The sequence below is a fragment of the Aythya marila genome (assembly GCF_965140915.1).
Source record: "Aythya marila genome assembly, chromosome: 14".
Lineage (NCBI taxonomy): Eukaryota > Metazoa > Chordata > Aves > Anseriformes > Anatidae > Aythya > Aythya marila.
Genome location: NC_139055.1, coordinates 11401629 through 11416163, shown reverse-complemented (window position 1 = coordinate 11416163; position 14535 = coordinate 11401629). Strand labels below are relative to the sequence as shown.

Genomic DNA, 14535 nt, shown 5'->3' with positions numbered 1-14535 from the left:
CGCTTCGCTTCCCCTGCTCCAGCCTCACAGCACCGGGCGGCTGCAGCTGGAGCCGGTTCCCGAGAACCTTCCAGTCACGGGAACAAACACCTAAAAGCTAAAACGCCAATAAAAATAACAAAAAAGCCGCTTTTCCCTTCGGAAAGCGCCAGGAGCGGCTCCCGACCGCTCACCGCCGCCCGCCCCCCGTCGCCCTGGCGACGCCGCCGCCCGCCCGCAGCGCGGGAACGCGGCTCCCATCCGGGCGGCCCCGCTTCCGGCGGGCTCCGCTTCCGCTTCCGGTGCGGCGGATCCCGGGCCGGCGCCGGTCCCGTTGCTAGGGTGAGGGCCCGCAGCGCGCTGCCGCGGGTGGGGAGGGGGGGAGGGGCGGTGTCACCATCGCGATCATCGCGATCGATGATCGCGATAGCCGGGGCACCTGGGAAGCCGGCGGGGACCGGAGCGACCCGCGCCGGTCTTTGGGGGTCGCGGGCGGGCGCTGCGGGGGGGGGGCTCGGCTGGGCCCCGCGGGACGGGAGCGGGGCGGCAGCGGCGGCCCGGGCCGGGCAGCGCCCTGGGGGCGGCCCTGCCCCGCCGGCCCCGCTCCTCCTGCAGCCGCTGCGCCGCCCTGGGGGTGCCGCGGTCCCCTCTGTGCACGGGGGCGCTCCCCGCGGGTTTTGTTTTTATGTTCTCGCGGTCTCTGTTGCGTGGTGGAATAGTAGAAGCAGAAGATGGGGACGGCTCTGCTCCAAATCTGCCAAGAGTGGTGTCACGAGGCGCTGTCACTGCAGCAGCACAACGTTAAGGCGTCCTCGACCCGCTGCCTTGCCGGGCTGCAGGCGCTCGGTGGGCCGAGGGGCTTAGAAAGGCTCTGACAATGTCACACAACGGCAAAACCCGAGCAAACTTAACCCGAGGATGTTCCAGTTTCCTGTCCAGTCCTGATGGTGGAAACTTTGAGAATCCCTGTGACTCTCTCATTGCTCCTAATGTCATTTTTTTTTTATAACCCTTGATTCTGGGGTTCATAATCGGTCCCATCGGTGTTCAGACATTGAATAAAGGTGTTTCTGCGTGCTGTTTCTGACAGCGCCCATCTTGACAGGACTGCAATTCCGTGAGGACTGACAGCAGATCAAGTAGTCAGCCTCACAGGGTGAGCTGTTCAGTCCAGCACTGGACAGAGACTTGAGAAGTTTCCTCCCAGTTCTTGCCCTGTGCATTTTCTTGCAGAATCAGTTTAGGTGCGTGGTGCAGATGAGAAAGCAGACAATAAACTCTTCTTTCTAAGGCTAGAAAACTTAGCCTGAAATTTATGGACAGAGCTCATTTATGACAGTGAGCTTATGTATCAACATTGCTGCTATGCCGCCTTAACCTCAGTTGGCTCTCCTAGTGCTTCTAAAACCCACTTTTCACAGAATAATGCTGTTGCACTGGATAGTACTATCCCTTGTTTGATTTGGGAATATTTGAAAAAAAATAGATTTACATTGTCATATGATAGGAGTCTTCCTCTTCAATTTGTTTTCATGGATCTTAGAGGAAATAGTGAGGAGGTAGGGCTTTCAGTGTCCTCAGCAAACAGGTCGTGTCTACTCCTCTCTTACCTGCTGTAAGCTTGGTGCATATACCAAAGGATACAGCATAAATGGGAAGTATTTTGGCTGAGAGCAGGTAACTGCATAGAATATGATGTTTGAGGAGAAGAGGAGGCAGATTTTAGTTTGACATCTTTCAGAATTGCTAGACGTGTACTTCTTGAAGGTGGACAGGCTCCCTTTCTATTTCATAGATCTTTCTCTACTTTTCAGGCATCAATCTTTTAAGGACATTCTTGCTGTTACTGGTGCAGATGCCTTCTGTGCATCTCCTGACAATATGAAACAGCTTTCAAATACCTTTATCTCTCTTTGATTCTGTTTCCAAATTTTAACAGAAAAAAAACATGTTCTCTCTTCCACCTAAAGCTAAAAATCTTGTTTCTCTGCTGTGTTTAATCTAGGATTAAACTGTTGAATATAATTCACATAAATGATTGTGTAAATTAAAGATAGTGTAATTATGGTTACTTTTTCAGCACTGCAATGAAAGTGCCGTTCTTACAGCGTAATTGCGTTGTGTAGGTGTTGTGTTTTGGCTTTGTTTTCAAACTCCTGCTTTGATATTGCTACAGTGAGACGTGACCTGGGGTGTGTATTACTGCAGGTATTGCACAGGTCTCAGTGAAAGCGAGCAGAGAAAGCCAATGCTTAAAATAAGCTGCTGGTTCAGACCTATTTTTATGTATTTTAGGTCTTTCAGACTTGTGGTTTAGTAGCTACATATGTAAAGTTATCCATGACTGGCTTGATTGCATAATTATTGCAGAGGACATTTCTGAGATTTGAAATGACTTCTCTGATGCTGCAGTACTCTGCTCGGGTACCGGTTGTGCAGCGAACAAGCTGTACCTGTGCAGAACACGCAGCAAGCGAGCATATGCTGGATCAAACGGGGAATGTGACATTGCTAAGTACATTGAAGCAGAACTCGGAGCCCCAGTTTAAGGGATGTTCTTTCTGCCTTATCTCCAACATTTTATCAACATGTTTGTTATCTGTGCAAGCAAAACAAACAGCTCTTTGGTATACAGTATAATAAAAATGTAAAAATACTTATACTATATCGCTTGTCTTCTAAAAAAAAAAAAAAAGGCAATTCTATTTCTTCCTTACGTGATCATCGCATTTTCCTCATCCAGCAGATTTTTCAGGAGCTAATACTGAACATATGCTTCAAGGATGTCTCTCTCTCTTATAATAAAATGGGGTGGACAGGAGTATACGATAACCTCGTTATCAGAAGAGGACACAGTGTTGGATCTGAAGCAATCTCTTAAAGGCCTTACTGGAGTGTTACCAGAGCGGCAAAAACTTCTTGGACTTAAAATGAAGGGTAACTATTCTTATCTATTGTTTATTGTGGACGTGTGTGAGATGTTTAAGGAAGTACATCCTTTTAAGTTATTCAGGATGTGTATACAAAAAGAGCATCTACCTCCCAGATCTAGCTTTCAAAGGAGCACACACAATATCTAGTGATATATAAAATTTCAGTGTTTATTATTGATACATCTGTACAGTCATTTTTTAATGGCTGATGTGGAAGTGCAGCAAATGTACCTTAAAATTTAAATTGCTGTTCACCTGACAAGCAATGTGTTCTTGCATGGAGGATGATGATGCAGCTTGGAGAACTCTGGTGTTTTATGGGTAGCTTGTTTCAATTAAGCATGACATGTATTGACAGTTTGCTAAAATCTTTCTACCCAATTTAGAAATGAATTCTGTTTACATTATAGGGAAACCTGCAGATGATGATGTTAAGCTTGGAGCTCTCAAACTGAAACCAAATACTAAAATCATGATGATGGGCACTCGTGAAGAGAGTCTGGTAAATAATTTACTTATTAACTTAAAAAAATTGGAAAAATGTTCATCTCATTATGATTTTGAATTTTCTAGTAATCATTGGAAAAATAGTACAATAGATTTCAGCTGTTTTTCTGCAGAATGCGGATAACAGCATAGTCATGAAAATCTGTATTGTTGTGCACTTCAGATACAAAACTACTAACTACTATGGTATTCTCACTGACTTCTGAAATCTAAATCAGTGTATTTTAGTAACTTTTCCACTAGTAAAATGATTTTTTTTTGTCTGCAATGTGCAATAACAATCTTGATAACCCTTGGTTTTACAATGATCCTAGTTATCTTTGTTGTTATTCGTCTAGGAAGATGTTCTTGGGCCACCTCCTGATAATGACGATGTTGTCAATGACTTTGATATTGAAGAGGAAGTTGTGGAAGTAGAAAACAGGTTAGGAGTTTTAGCTATTAAAAAACACTCCTGTTACCAACTGAACAGTATGCATTTTAATTAACTGTAACTTTTTGCACTGTTGTATTAGGGAAGAAAATCTACTAAAAATTTCTCGCAGAGTTAAAGAATACAAAGTGGAAATTCTGAATCCTCCCAGGGAAGGAAAAAAGCTGCTGGTGCTAGATGTTGATTATACACTATTTGGTGAGATTTTATGCAACTTGTGGGTTTTAAGAGGGCTGTTCATTTGCCAGTTCACATTTCTTGATTTTTGCTTTACAAAGCCATTTCCGTAACTTTGGATTGCATTGTACTGTATAGCTTCAGCTTCATAATATTCTGGGGGTCCTCTGCTCATATTGTAAAAAGAATCAGGCTTTATAAATGTTGTATATTGTTGATTTTAGTGTAACAACTATTTACTTTCTCTAAGATGATGCAAAAATAGGTTATTTGGATAAAATTCTAAACTCTCTTGACCAGCTTGTGTGTTAGATATCATGGCATCAGGACAAGCTATTGCTGTATATTAATTGTCTTTCTGTACATGATTGATTCCTTTTTTGGGGTGGGAGAGTAGCTTCTAATTGTATTTCCAGGTTGTTAAACATGTACAAAACCACGTTTTACCTGAAAATTCTGTCTAACTGGTTTTCTTAGAAGCCAGAATTTCCCTTCTGACTTCATTTTCTGGGATATGGGTGTGTCATGGCAGTTTGACTATAACCAGTAAATAATAGCTTGCCTTTTTCCTTTCCTTACTTTTTTGTAAGTTTGATTTATGATCCAAAATGAGAATTCAACCTATTACTCAACATTTTTATTTACACATCTCCTGCTAGCAGAATTTGACAGCAGTTTTCTAGTTGGAACAGGCAATGTTTGCATGTTTGAAAAAGATTTGATACACATTCACAAGATTATCTGGATAGAGTTTTACAAAAATCTCTGTTCAGTATCTGGGCAGTTAGAAATTTGCTAAAGTACATAGATGAACTATTTGTCCAGACTCTTCAAAGATATTCAGACCCTCAGCTCTCATATATTAAGCAAGCTCTCAAATACCTAAAGATCAACAAATAAATATCCCTTCTACTTTTCTCACCTTTAATGTGGGAATAGTAGTTTGCTGTGAATTCATTCATGATTTCAAATCACCCCGGTGCTTCCCTTAAGAAATGTTTCAGGTCTCTGGGTAGGTAGGAAAGTCATAATTAACATCCTAAATTGAATAATGAATTGCTTCTCTCTCATTCTTTTTAGACCACAGGTCATGTGCTGAAACTGGAGTAGAACTTATGAGGCCATACCTTCATGAATTCCTGACATCTGCATATGAGGATTATGATATTGTAATTTGGTGTAAGTTTTTTTAAATCTCAGTACATAAGACTTCATCGTAAATTGTCATTTAGAGCAGAAACTCCAGTTGTGAGGTTATATTGAATTTTAGTGTGAATCAAGGTCTAAAACAATACATGAATATTAACCTGTAATATATTCACCGAGAATGTTCACACAGCTATTAGAGCTATTTTACAAAAACAGTAATTCTTAGGTGACGAAAACCACCACATAGCGTTCTTGTGAATGGTTCTAATCACAGTATAAAGCTCAACATTGCTTTACTGAATGTTACTTTGTATAAGGAAGAAAGTGCTTGAAAGAACACAATTGTAAAATAGACATTCAAATACTGCTTGGTAGCTATCTTTACAAATAACTTCAGCCCAGACAATAAGTAGTGAACTGCCATAGCAATAGAAAACTGGAAATAAACCAACCTCTCCCATGCACAGGGATGGTTGATCATTTGCTTTAGCACAGTTTCTTTTCCTTTCAACAGCTGGAGCCAATACAGGGTTTAAACCATATTCAAATTGTATTAAAATTTGATTTTCATAGTCTGAAACATTATTTACACATAATCTTAGATCAGTGGGCAGCATTGACACTTTGTCCTTTCCATGCCTTACACGTTACCATTACTTCCAGGAGCAAATCCTGTGAAGGCAACATAGTTCCTCAAACCAGACGCAGCCCATTTCTATGGCCCTGAAGACTACAGTTCAGTAACAGCTGATCTAGAAAATGGTTTTAAACAAATGGTTTTAAAGAAACTTAATCAAATTTTCATTTGAAAAGTAGTTTTTTTCCAAATAAAAATAATCTTTCATGACCTGTCCTTAAGACAGTGAACCCTAAAAACTGTAACAAGGGTGGATCTTTCCAAAATGAAAGTCCATATAAAAATTTGAGAAGTGAAGTTTGTCTTCTTTTTAAACCTGTCAACAATTAATTTTGATAAAGATTTTTTTCTCCCTTTTTGTTTTTCAGCTGCCACTAACATGAAGTGGATTGAAGCTAAAATGAAAGTAAGTTGTTCTGAAAATGCGTAATTTGTTTCTAGTCTGGCTAGCAGTTCACATAGACTTGTGCTCAGCAGTGGAGAGAGATGTAGCAACTAGGAGGGTTGTATGAATCAAAATCCAAGTTTTCTAAACTGTTGTAGTACTTTAAAATATCTTTGCCACAAAACTAGATTAAATCTAATTTTAGAATTCTACACAGACTATCAGAGCAGTAGGTACTAAATTTAGCAGAACTAAACACAAGTCAGTACTTGCCGACAGTTAGATTAGTCACACAGCCTTCACTGTTGCTTTCATCTTACCTCTAATTATAGAGTTCTAATCTTAAGTGTAAAACATTTTTTGAAGGGAGTGGACAGATGTGGCATGCTGGACTATTTGTCTTGCACCTCTTGCAGATGTGTGGCTTTGTTGCTTCCTCTGCCTTATTAAAACATCCGTAAAAGCTCTTCTTTCAGTCCTGCTTTCTTTCATACTTAAATTGGGCAACTAGCCAGATTTACACAGCTGACTTAGTTGTAAACATATTTACAGTCAGGCTTAGCTCAAAACCTAATAAGCTTAATAAGATGCACTGTATGTTTGGTTGGTGGGTTTTTTGTTTATAAATCAGAACTTGTTTCCTTTTTAGGGAAAACTGTTCCAAATTTAAGCTCATCTGCCCTCTTCTTTTTGTTTATACACTTTTTTTCAGGTTGTATCAGAGCAAAGAACACTTTACATATTCTCTACATCAAAAATAGTCTGCATCAATTTTTGTAAAGAAAAATCCTTCAGAATGATCTCAAAAATGAGAGCCTTTAATCAGAACAATGAAGTGTAATTAGCTCAAGTAGAACCAGTGTTGAAACTTGCGAACACTATTTCTGTGCCAGTATTCCATCTCTGTTTATGCTGTGTATGAATTCTTTGCTTTATCTAGAACAATACTATAGCTACAGTTTTGTAGTACAAGACTATGAGTTCAAGTTAGAATGGGTTTGTGACTCAAATATTAGAAGTGTTTGTGGCTGTTACCCATGTGGTTTATTTTCTGGCTATATCAAAACTGTTGTAGCAGATAGAGGTAAGTGCAAGCGTGGTGAAATACGCATACAAAGCTAATCATTAACCTTCTTTTGGCATTGCTTGAGTCCCTAATACATGCGCAAGCATCACATCTTGTATGTGAGATTTACCATTTAAAGTAACATCTTTGTTTTGCAGCAGAATCCTTTGTAGCACTAGGGTTCAATCTAGCAGAAAACCATTGTTCAAAACTGGGCTGTTTACCCTGCAGTCACCTTTCCACAATTCTGGGTCACCTTTCCAGCCCTTTCATATGTTACTGATTGGCAGCTTTCCCATGCCTATTCCTAACTCCTGATCAGTTGAGATTCCTAGTACTAGAATGACAACTGTTGCTTTTCCTTAAACTGATCACACCTCTGCAAGTTTCACTTTTTGTCTGGCAGCAACAATCCCAGCAATACTTGAAGTGTTTGTTTTAAACTACAAAGCAGAAATAGCATTAAAAGAAGGAAAATCAGATAACTAAGTTTAATTTCTTATTCTACATCTATTTATGCCCAGAATTCAGACAGTCTAGAAACAGCTACTTTTTTTCAGAATAACAGGACATTGACTCATACCTAGCACTTTTCATTTATGAGATTCACTTTTTTGTATAAAAGCAAATCAGTTAAGTGTGGCTGGATATTTGCAAGACATTACAGTGGATATTTTATCCTTGTTTTGTAGCTTTGCATATAATTTTTGGTGCATGCAACAGCAATAAAGTCAGCAATGTCTATGTCATGTAGATGTCAGTAGATTTTACTATTGCTTTTCAACTTTGGAAAGGATTGGAAATGGAAGTGATGCCCTCTTATCTAGTTAAAGTTTTACATAAAATTAGATCATTTTTCCTTTAAGACTTTATTTCAGGAGTGATCAAATTTTAAAAGTACAACTGAGAGATTTCTGACTATCACTGACTGTCTAGGACTCACACAGAGGAAAGGGTAACAATGAACTGCTGTTGTATATTTTGTCTTTGGCTGTGGTTGGTTGCAACTTACTGGAATAAACAAATAGCAGAACATACACAGCTGCTATTCCAGCTATAGATACTGAGTAAAGTTGAGGCATGTAGAACTTGCGAAAAATCATGCATGAAGGCAAAGCCATAAGTTCTATTTTGCCTCTTCTGCGTAGTTGCTTTAAATTTTATGCTGACATCAGATGCTGAATTTCTGACAGTAAGCACTACAAAAATAAATTCCTATCAGCTTTTTTTTTTTTTTTAGGATGGTGTACTTTTTTGATTCTCATTGAATAGGAAAAATAAAAAACAACAAACCCCTCTTTAATACATCTCTGCTCATCCTCATCAGCTTACCCTTCAACAATGTATTACATTCGTGTTTTCAGCTGTACAGAACTAAAACTTATAATCTGAAATTTTAATAATTAATCTTTGTGATGCAGGAGCTTGGAGTGAGTACTAACGCAAACTACAAAATAACCTTCATGTTGGACAGTGCTGCCATGATAACGGTGCACACTCCTAGAAGAGGACTGATAGATGTAAGTACCATTTTTTCCCCCCGATCCTTTTCTACATTTAGCTGACATGTTACCATACCCCTTTGAAATATTTAACAACAAAGTTGTGTTGGAGTTTTCATGCAAGAAAATTGGAAGAATATCTGAAGCATAGATTTTCTACAGAAATCCTCTATTAATGATTAGTATTTAAAGTAGCTCATATGGATGGCACTGATTTCAAAACAAGTAATAAATAATTTGTGAAAAAATTTAGTACAAAGGTTTTGTTTACCATTTCATATCCTTTCCCATACTAAAGCCTAACTAACTACCTGGTAACTTCAGTCCATTTGGGTTTGGATTTAAATTTGTATAGACTAGTACTTTCTCCTGCATGTGATCCGATTTACCTGAGGTAACCTTTCATGCATTATTCTTGCAGGTAAAGCCTCTTGGTGTTATCTGGGGAAAATTTTCAGAATATTACAGCAAAAAAAATACTATTATGTTTGATGATATTGGCCGAAACTTCCTAATGAATCCACAAAATGGACTCAAGGTAATTTTAACTGGAATTTTCATGTATTACTACTTTTACTTATACTTCAAGTAGTACTTTTTCATATTTTTTGTTTTATCTTAAAGAAAGACTATTCTTAACTAGCAAAGATGCATATTTTATTGTATTTTTTATTTGAATTGCCATTTGTCTGGACTAACATTTCCCCAACAGTAGTTTTAAATAAGCTTTAATTCACTATTGAGTTTTTAAGAGACTACCAAAATCACTGAAATTATTTCTGCTTAAATTGTACCTGCAAACTATAACCATGCTAGGCATTGCTGACAGGCACCATTAAAACAATCTCAGGAGTGATTCTATTCAGAAAGTCAAATAACAAGCTGCCATACTTCATGTTAGCATGCCAACGTATTAGCAAGCATTCTGTTCCTGGTTAATAATTAATACCTGGAGCCATTTTGACTGCAGAACAGCAAATATTTCATTTTATAAAATTGTTGACCAGTTCCTGTTCCAAAACTTCTAATCATCAGTGCTTGTTCTGAATAAGAATGGAACTTAAATTTCTACGATGCAACAGTATGGTACTAAAAGAACCCCCACAAATTTATTTAAAAAAATCAAATGCAGAAATCCAAGATGTTTCTTAGAAAATATCCATGATTTGAAGATAGCAATGGATGAGATATATCACCATGACATTAATTGGAACTGTACAAATATATGAAACACAGGAATATATTAAAGATATTGCTGGGAGAGGATTAGCCAGAGAGCTCCCTCTAGCTTAGATTTCAAAGATGTTTGTCAAAATGTTATTAAGAGAACTGCAGACAAGAATGTTGAATCACTAAAACAAGACACAGGTATAATGTATTCCAAGCTTAAAGCAGCTGTCAGATAAGCTTTATTTCTGACATCTCTTGTCACAGAAGCTATGATCGTAGTCAAATGCTTTTTGTTGAAAAAAAGCATCTGGTTCCAGTGATGCCACACAACTCAAAGCAGAGCTGAAAACCCCTCATTTCTCCTGCGAAAATATCTATGAAATCACTTTAGAAAATGTGACAGTCCATTGCAGATCAATCTATCGTCTCACTGGGAGGGAAAGGCCTGAAGAAACGCAAGACTGACAGAACAATTTGCTTCTGGGTGGGCATGCAAGACAAAAATCCAGATTGCATCAATAAAAAACAAATTGGAGGTGGCCAATAATGGAAAGTTTTTCTTGCTCTTACCTAAAAGAAGTCATAACGCAACACAGTATTGAAAATATGCTTTAATTAGGTGACAAGTGCTATAGAATTGGAAGTGTTTTTCCTCACTTGGAGCAAATGATTATACCCAATTTATTTATTTCATATAGATAAGGCCTTTCATGAAAGCACACTTAAATCGGGATAAAGACAAGGAGCTTCTAAAGCTCACTCAATACCTCAAAGAAATAGCAAAATTAGATGACTTTTTGGAGCTGAATCACAAACATTGGGAAAGGTAAGAACCAAGTCAAAATTTACTTCTTTCTCTCTCTTACACCACTGCGTTTTGATTAAGGTCAGATGTACAAAGACCAAGAAACAACTGAACTGATGAACTTTGACATCACTTACAATTATCTTTAGTTTGAGTGCGTTCTTAACAAGGCAGTAGTGTTTAAGCTGCCTCTTTAAGAAGTTAGGATTTTGATAGATTGTACCTTCTTTCTTACTTCTTCAGAGTTAAGGACCAGCAATTGTTTTCACTGAAGTAGTTATGCTTCCTAAAAGGAAAAGAATTTCTGAAGAAGCCAACTCACTGTAAATCTCTCTTTCCACTCCTACAAAGTTAGACTGGCAGTTCAGATCTTAGGTCCTTTGCAGCCAAGCAGCTTTTCTAGTGGTTACTTCTGAGATTTGGGGTATTACCGTGAGGTGTACAGGCACTATCCAAGTTGTGGGGTATTTCAGTATTTGTCAACACTGAAACAGTTTACTGCATTACTGAGGTCTCCAAATGCTTAAGGCACCAGTTACTATCCTAATTCTTGCTGTAGAACAGCTAGTTGGAATTGTTTGGGCAAAGTTTTTTGATTTTATGCATCAACCTGAAATTTCAATACATGTAAAAAAGAAGCGTGCATAATATGTTATTGGAAAACACTCATACAGTGCTTAAAAGAAAATTATATTCACAAGGCTGTTCTCTTTTGTTTCTGATTAAAAAAGAACGTCAATGCTAGATTTTAAAAGCACTGCAATTTATTGGATGTTTCACAGTTAGTGCCAGTTAAATTAATTGGATTTTTTTTAGGGTGTTTGCAAAGTCTTCAGTGTCACCACATAGCCAGATTGTTCCAGCTGCGGCAGTAAGAGAACTATGAGATTAGACAACAAACATTTTTTCAAGTAACTTGGTTTTTCTAAAGAAGAGAGTGGAAGACTGTTCTTTTCAGGTTTTACTGGATGACTTTAAAGTCTTAAATTTATTTGAAGGAGTCTGGTATCTAACATGCCTTTCTATCTTAAAGGTTATACAGCCACTTTTAATTGGTATTTTTAACCTCTTAGAATTAAACAATTTGAATTTTATTTCCCCCTTTTGTTTAAAATCTTATACAGTTTAACTAAAAACGTTCTTTGAGTTACTGCAAGATGACCAATCATGGAATTAGGAGAAAGTGAACTCAGATAACAAAGCCATTAATTTGATCACATTCTAATTTTTTTTTTGGGGTGATTAATAACCAGATTTTTAGTGAGAAAAAGTAGATTCACAGTTTGTGCTTATAAAAGGTAAGATATATTTGGGCCTGCCTCTTTCTTTCTGTGAAACTATTTTTGTTTCTTTCAGGTATCTTTCAAAGAAGCAAGGACAATAACACTAACAAAATTGCGTAGCACTGAATTGAAGGGAACGTAACTAAGATCATTGGACTTTTCCTTGCTTTTACGCTAGAGTATAATAGTGCTGGACACTGGATCCGATGCCAGAATGACTGCTATACTTGGTCTTCCAGTTGGTTGGTTATGGGGTTTTGGGTTTTTGTTTATTTTGTTGTTGTTTTGTGTTTGTTTGTTTTTTGTTCCCCCCCCCCCAAAAAAAAAAAGATCACAGCAATAAGCTCAAAGTGGGAGAAAGATGTCGGTTACTTTTTCTTGCTTTCAGTTCTGGTGTTACTATTTAAAATATTTTCCTCTCCTTCTCTGCTGAAGTACAACCATAACCATTAAAGACCAAAACCATTCTGAAACTAGAAAAAAATTTAGACCAAAAATGTTGAGTAAGGAGCCAACTTTGGCAGTGTATGAATTGTATAAGCCCTCTATTCCCTCTATCTTTAGAAACAGTCTCCCTCTCCCATTCCAGTATTTAAATCTATAAATTACAAGTTGTCTAAGTTTGGTATGTATTAGTATATCAGTGTTTCTCTGTGCAAGACATTAAGAGGGGAAGGCACCACCTCTGTGGCCAATTTACCCCAATGCGTGAACTTGTACTATAAAGCAGTGTTTACTGGAAAATAGAAGACTGAAGTTTGAGGGAGAGAAACCCACTCTTTTTGGTAACTGAAAAGCAGTCTGCCTGAAAAACTCTCATGTCAGATAAAGGGTTTAAACCTCAGATAGGAAAGTCACATTCCTAACAAAGCATGAACAAAACCCTTGTTCTCTTCTAGCTAAATCTTGTCAAAGTGCAAACACTGTGTTTAAATACAATATTCAGCCATACTGTTCTTAAAATATCATTTACTTGCGCTGCTTATGCCTGCACTATAGAAGTGTGATGTGACTGCTATTTGGCATTACCAACACTTGTGCATTATGCAGTTCATGTATTTGAAAGAAGACTGACCCTTTCAAATAAAAATGGTATATATTGTTCTTAAGGAACTATAGCAGTTGTGTAAATAATAAATACCTTTTTTCATAACTTGTGTCCTGTGCTGTTTTAAATATTTGTTTTCTATAATAGAGAATCCATCGATAATTTTCATCTTGGGTGAAGTTGTTTTTTGTTTTTTTTTAAAGGGGTGGGGGGGTTCTTCAGACTCCAGAGACACTGATTTTGCATTAGTTGGTAAGAGAGCAGTATATGCCACTGCAGATTAGAGCAGTGGTATTTAATAGTGAAGCATGTAGCTGCACAAGAAAGGAAGCTTGACAGCAAATGTCAGAATGTCAGGACAGCAGACACAAATGAGCTGTTAAGATGAGCATGTTAGGCTCCAGCTCAGTGACCTGTCAGAAAATATACAGTTTCTTATCTGCTGCTCTTTGTGGTTTAGTGCCAACTCAAGCTGTGTTTTAAACTGGTAAACCTGAACTCTGATGCATAAAAATCTTTGTTTTAGGTAAGTACAGAGGATGAATTTCTCAAGTTTTGTCTCCCAGAGCCAATTTCTGAACTAGAAGGCTGACTTACCCATGTACTTCCAGGGTAGATACACTCCATGGGATTTGAACAGGGAACTTTTACATGGATTTTACATAGAAAGGCTGCAGTAGTATCAATTTTGAGATATAGGATTGATATACATAGTACTAGAATATCTTTCTAGTTAAAGAATGTCAAGGCATTGTGTCCGAATTACCTCTAGAACACTCTGAGTCAGCCAGATGGAGAAAACAGAACCAAAGGAATGTATTTAAACATGTGCCCATATCTTTTTGCTCAAAGGTGGTCTACAAACAGAAGTTTTATAGTGAATAAGTTGTGCGCCTTTCTTTCGCTTTATACAAGTAACTTTAAAAAAAGAATCTCAGTTTCTGATTTCAGTAACACCAGGATTTCATCCCAGAATTTCAAAGTACTTGCTAATCTGAAACAGATGTGCAATCCCCTTTCAAATATCTTATAAACTGAACTGGAATATATGAGAATGGTCTGGATGTAGTGGTAACTCATAACGGTTGCTGACAAGTCATTTTGTCTTTTATGACTGATATTGTTTTCCTTATCATATTTTATGTTTGAAAACTGGTCTTGCAATTTGAATAGCTTTGCAAAAGAAGCCTGTGTATTTCACTGGCTGTCTTTGGAAAATGCTGCAGCAATTTACTTGGCTTGATGGAGGTATATAAAACTACAAAGCCGTAAATAAGGAGAGCACAAAACTAACATTCACCAAGTCTCACAGTACTAGAGCAAGGGCTTACCCAAATGAATAGGAGAGTGGCTTAAAACTGCTAAGAGTGACAGGTAATGATCTGGAATTTGTTGCCAACATTCCCAGTTGAGGCAGGTGGTATCAGCAGGTTTAGAAAGGAAATGGACAACTTGTTGAAC

General features: G+C 37.9%; 1 protein-coding gene across 2 annotated transcripts; it reads left to right on the top strand.

The window, feature by feature from the left end:
• Positions 1 to 277: 277 nt before the first annotated feature.
• Positions 278 to 13147, top strand: UBLCP1 (ubiquitin like domain containing CTD phosphatase 1). 2 transcript variants are annotated; one of them, XM_082771439.1, is made up of 11 exons: positions 278 to 321; positions 2726 to 2916; positions 3323 to 3414; positions 3758 to 3843; positions 3935 to 4050; positions 5110 to 5208; positions 6184 to 6221; positions 8688 to 8786; positions 9190 to 9306; positions 10637 to 10764; positions 12100 to 13147. In XM_082771439.1, exons 2-11 carry the CDS (start codon positions 2763 to 2765, stop codon positions 12125 to 12127), a joined length of 957 nt encoding a protein of 318 aa, XP_082627565.1. In that variant the 5' UTR covers positions 278 to 321; positions 2726 to 2762; the 3' UTR covers positions 12128 to 13147. The 2 variants fall into 2 exon arrangements, with proteins under 2 accessions (XP_082627565.1, XP_082627566.1); XM_082771440.1 differs by having other exon boundaries at positions 285 to 321; positions 2723 to 2916.
• The last annotated feature ends 1388 nt before the right edge of the window (positions 13148 to 14535 follow it).

What these genes read in the sequence shown, in the direction of transcription:
- UBLCP1 (XM_082771439.1), top strand. Translation starts at nt 2,763, where the DNA reads ATGTCTCTCTCTCTTATAATAAAATGGGGTGGACAGGAGTATACGATA. An exon ending in GCACTCGTGAAGAGAGTCTG is followed by an intron (nt 3,415 to 3,757) that starts GTAAATAATTTA and finishes TTATTCGTCTAG; the next exon opens with GAAGATGTTCTTGGGCCACC. An exon ending in ATCCACAAAATGGACTCAAG is followed by an intron (nt 9,307 to 10,636) that starts GTAATTTTAACT and finishes TATTTCATATAG; the next exon opens with ATAAGGCCTTTCATGAAAGC.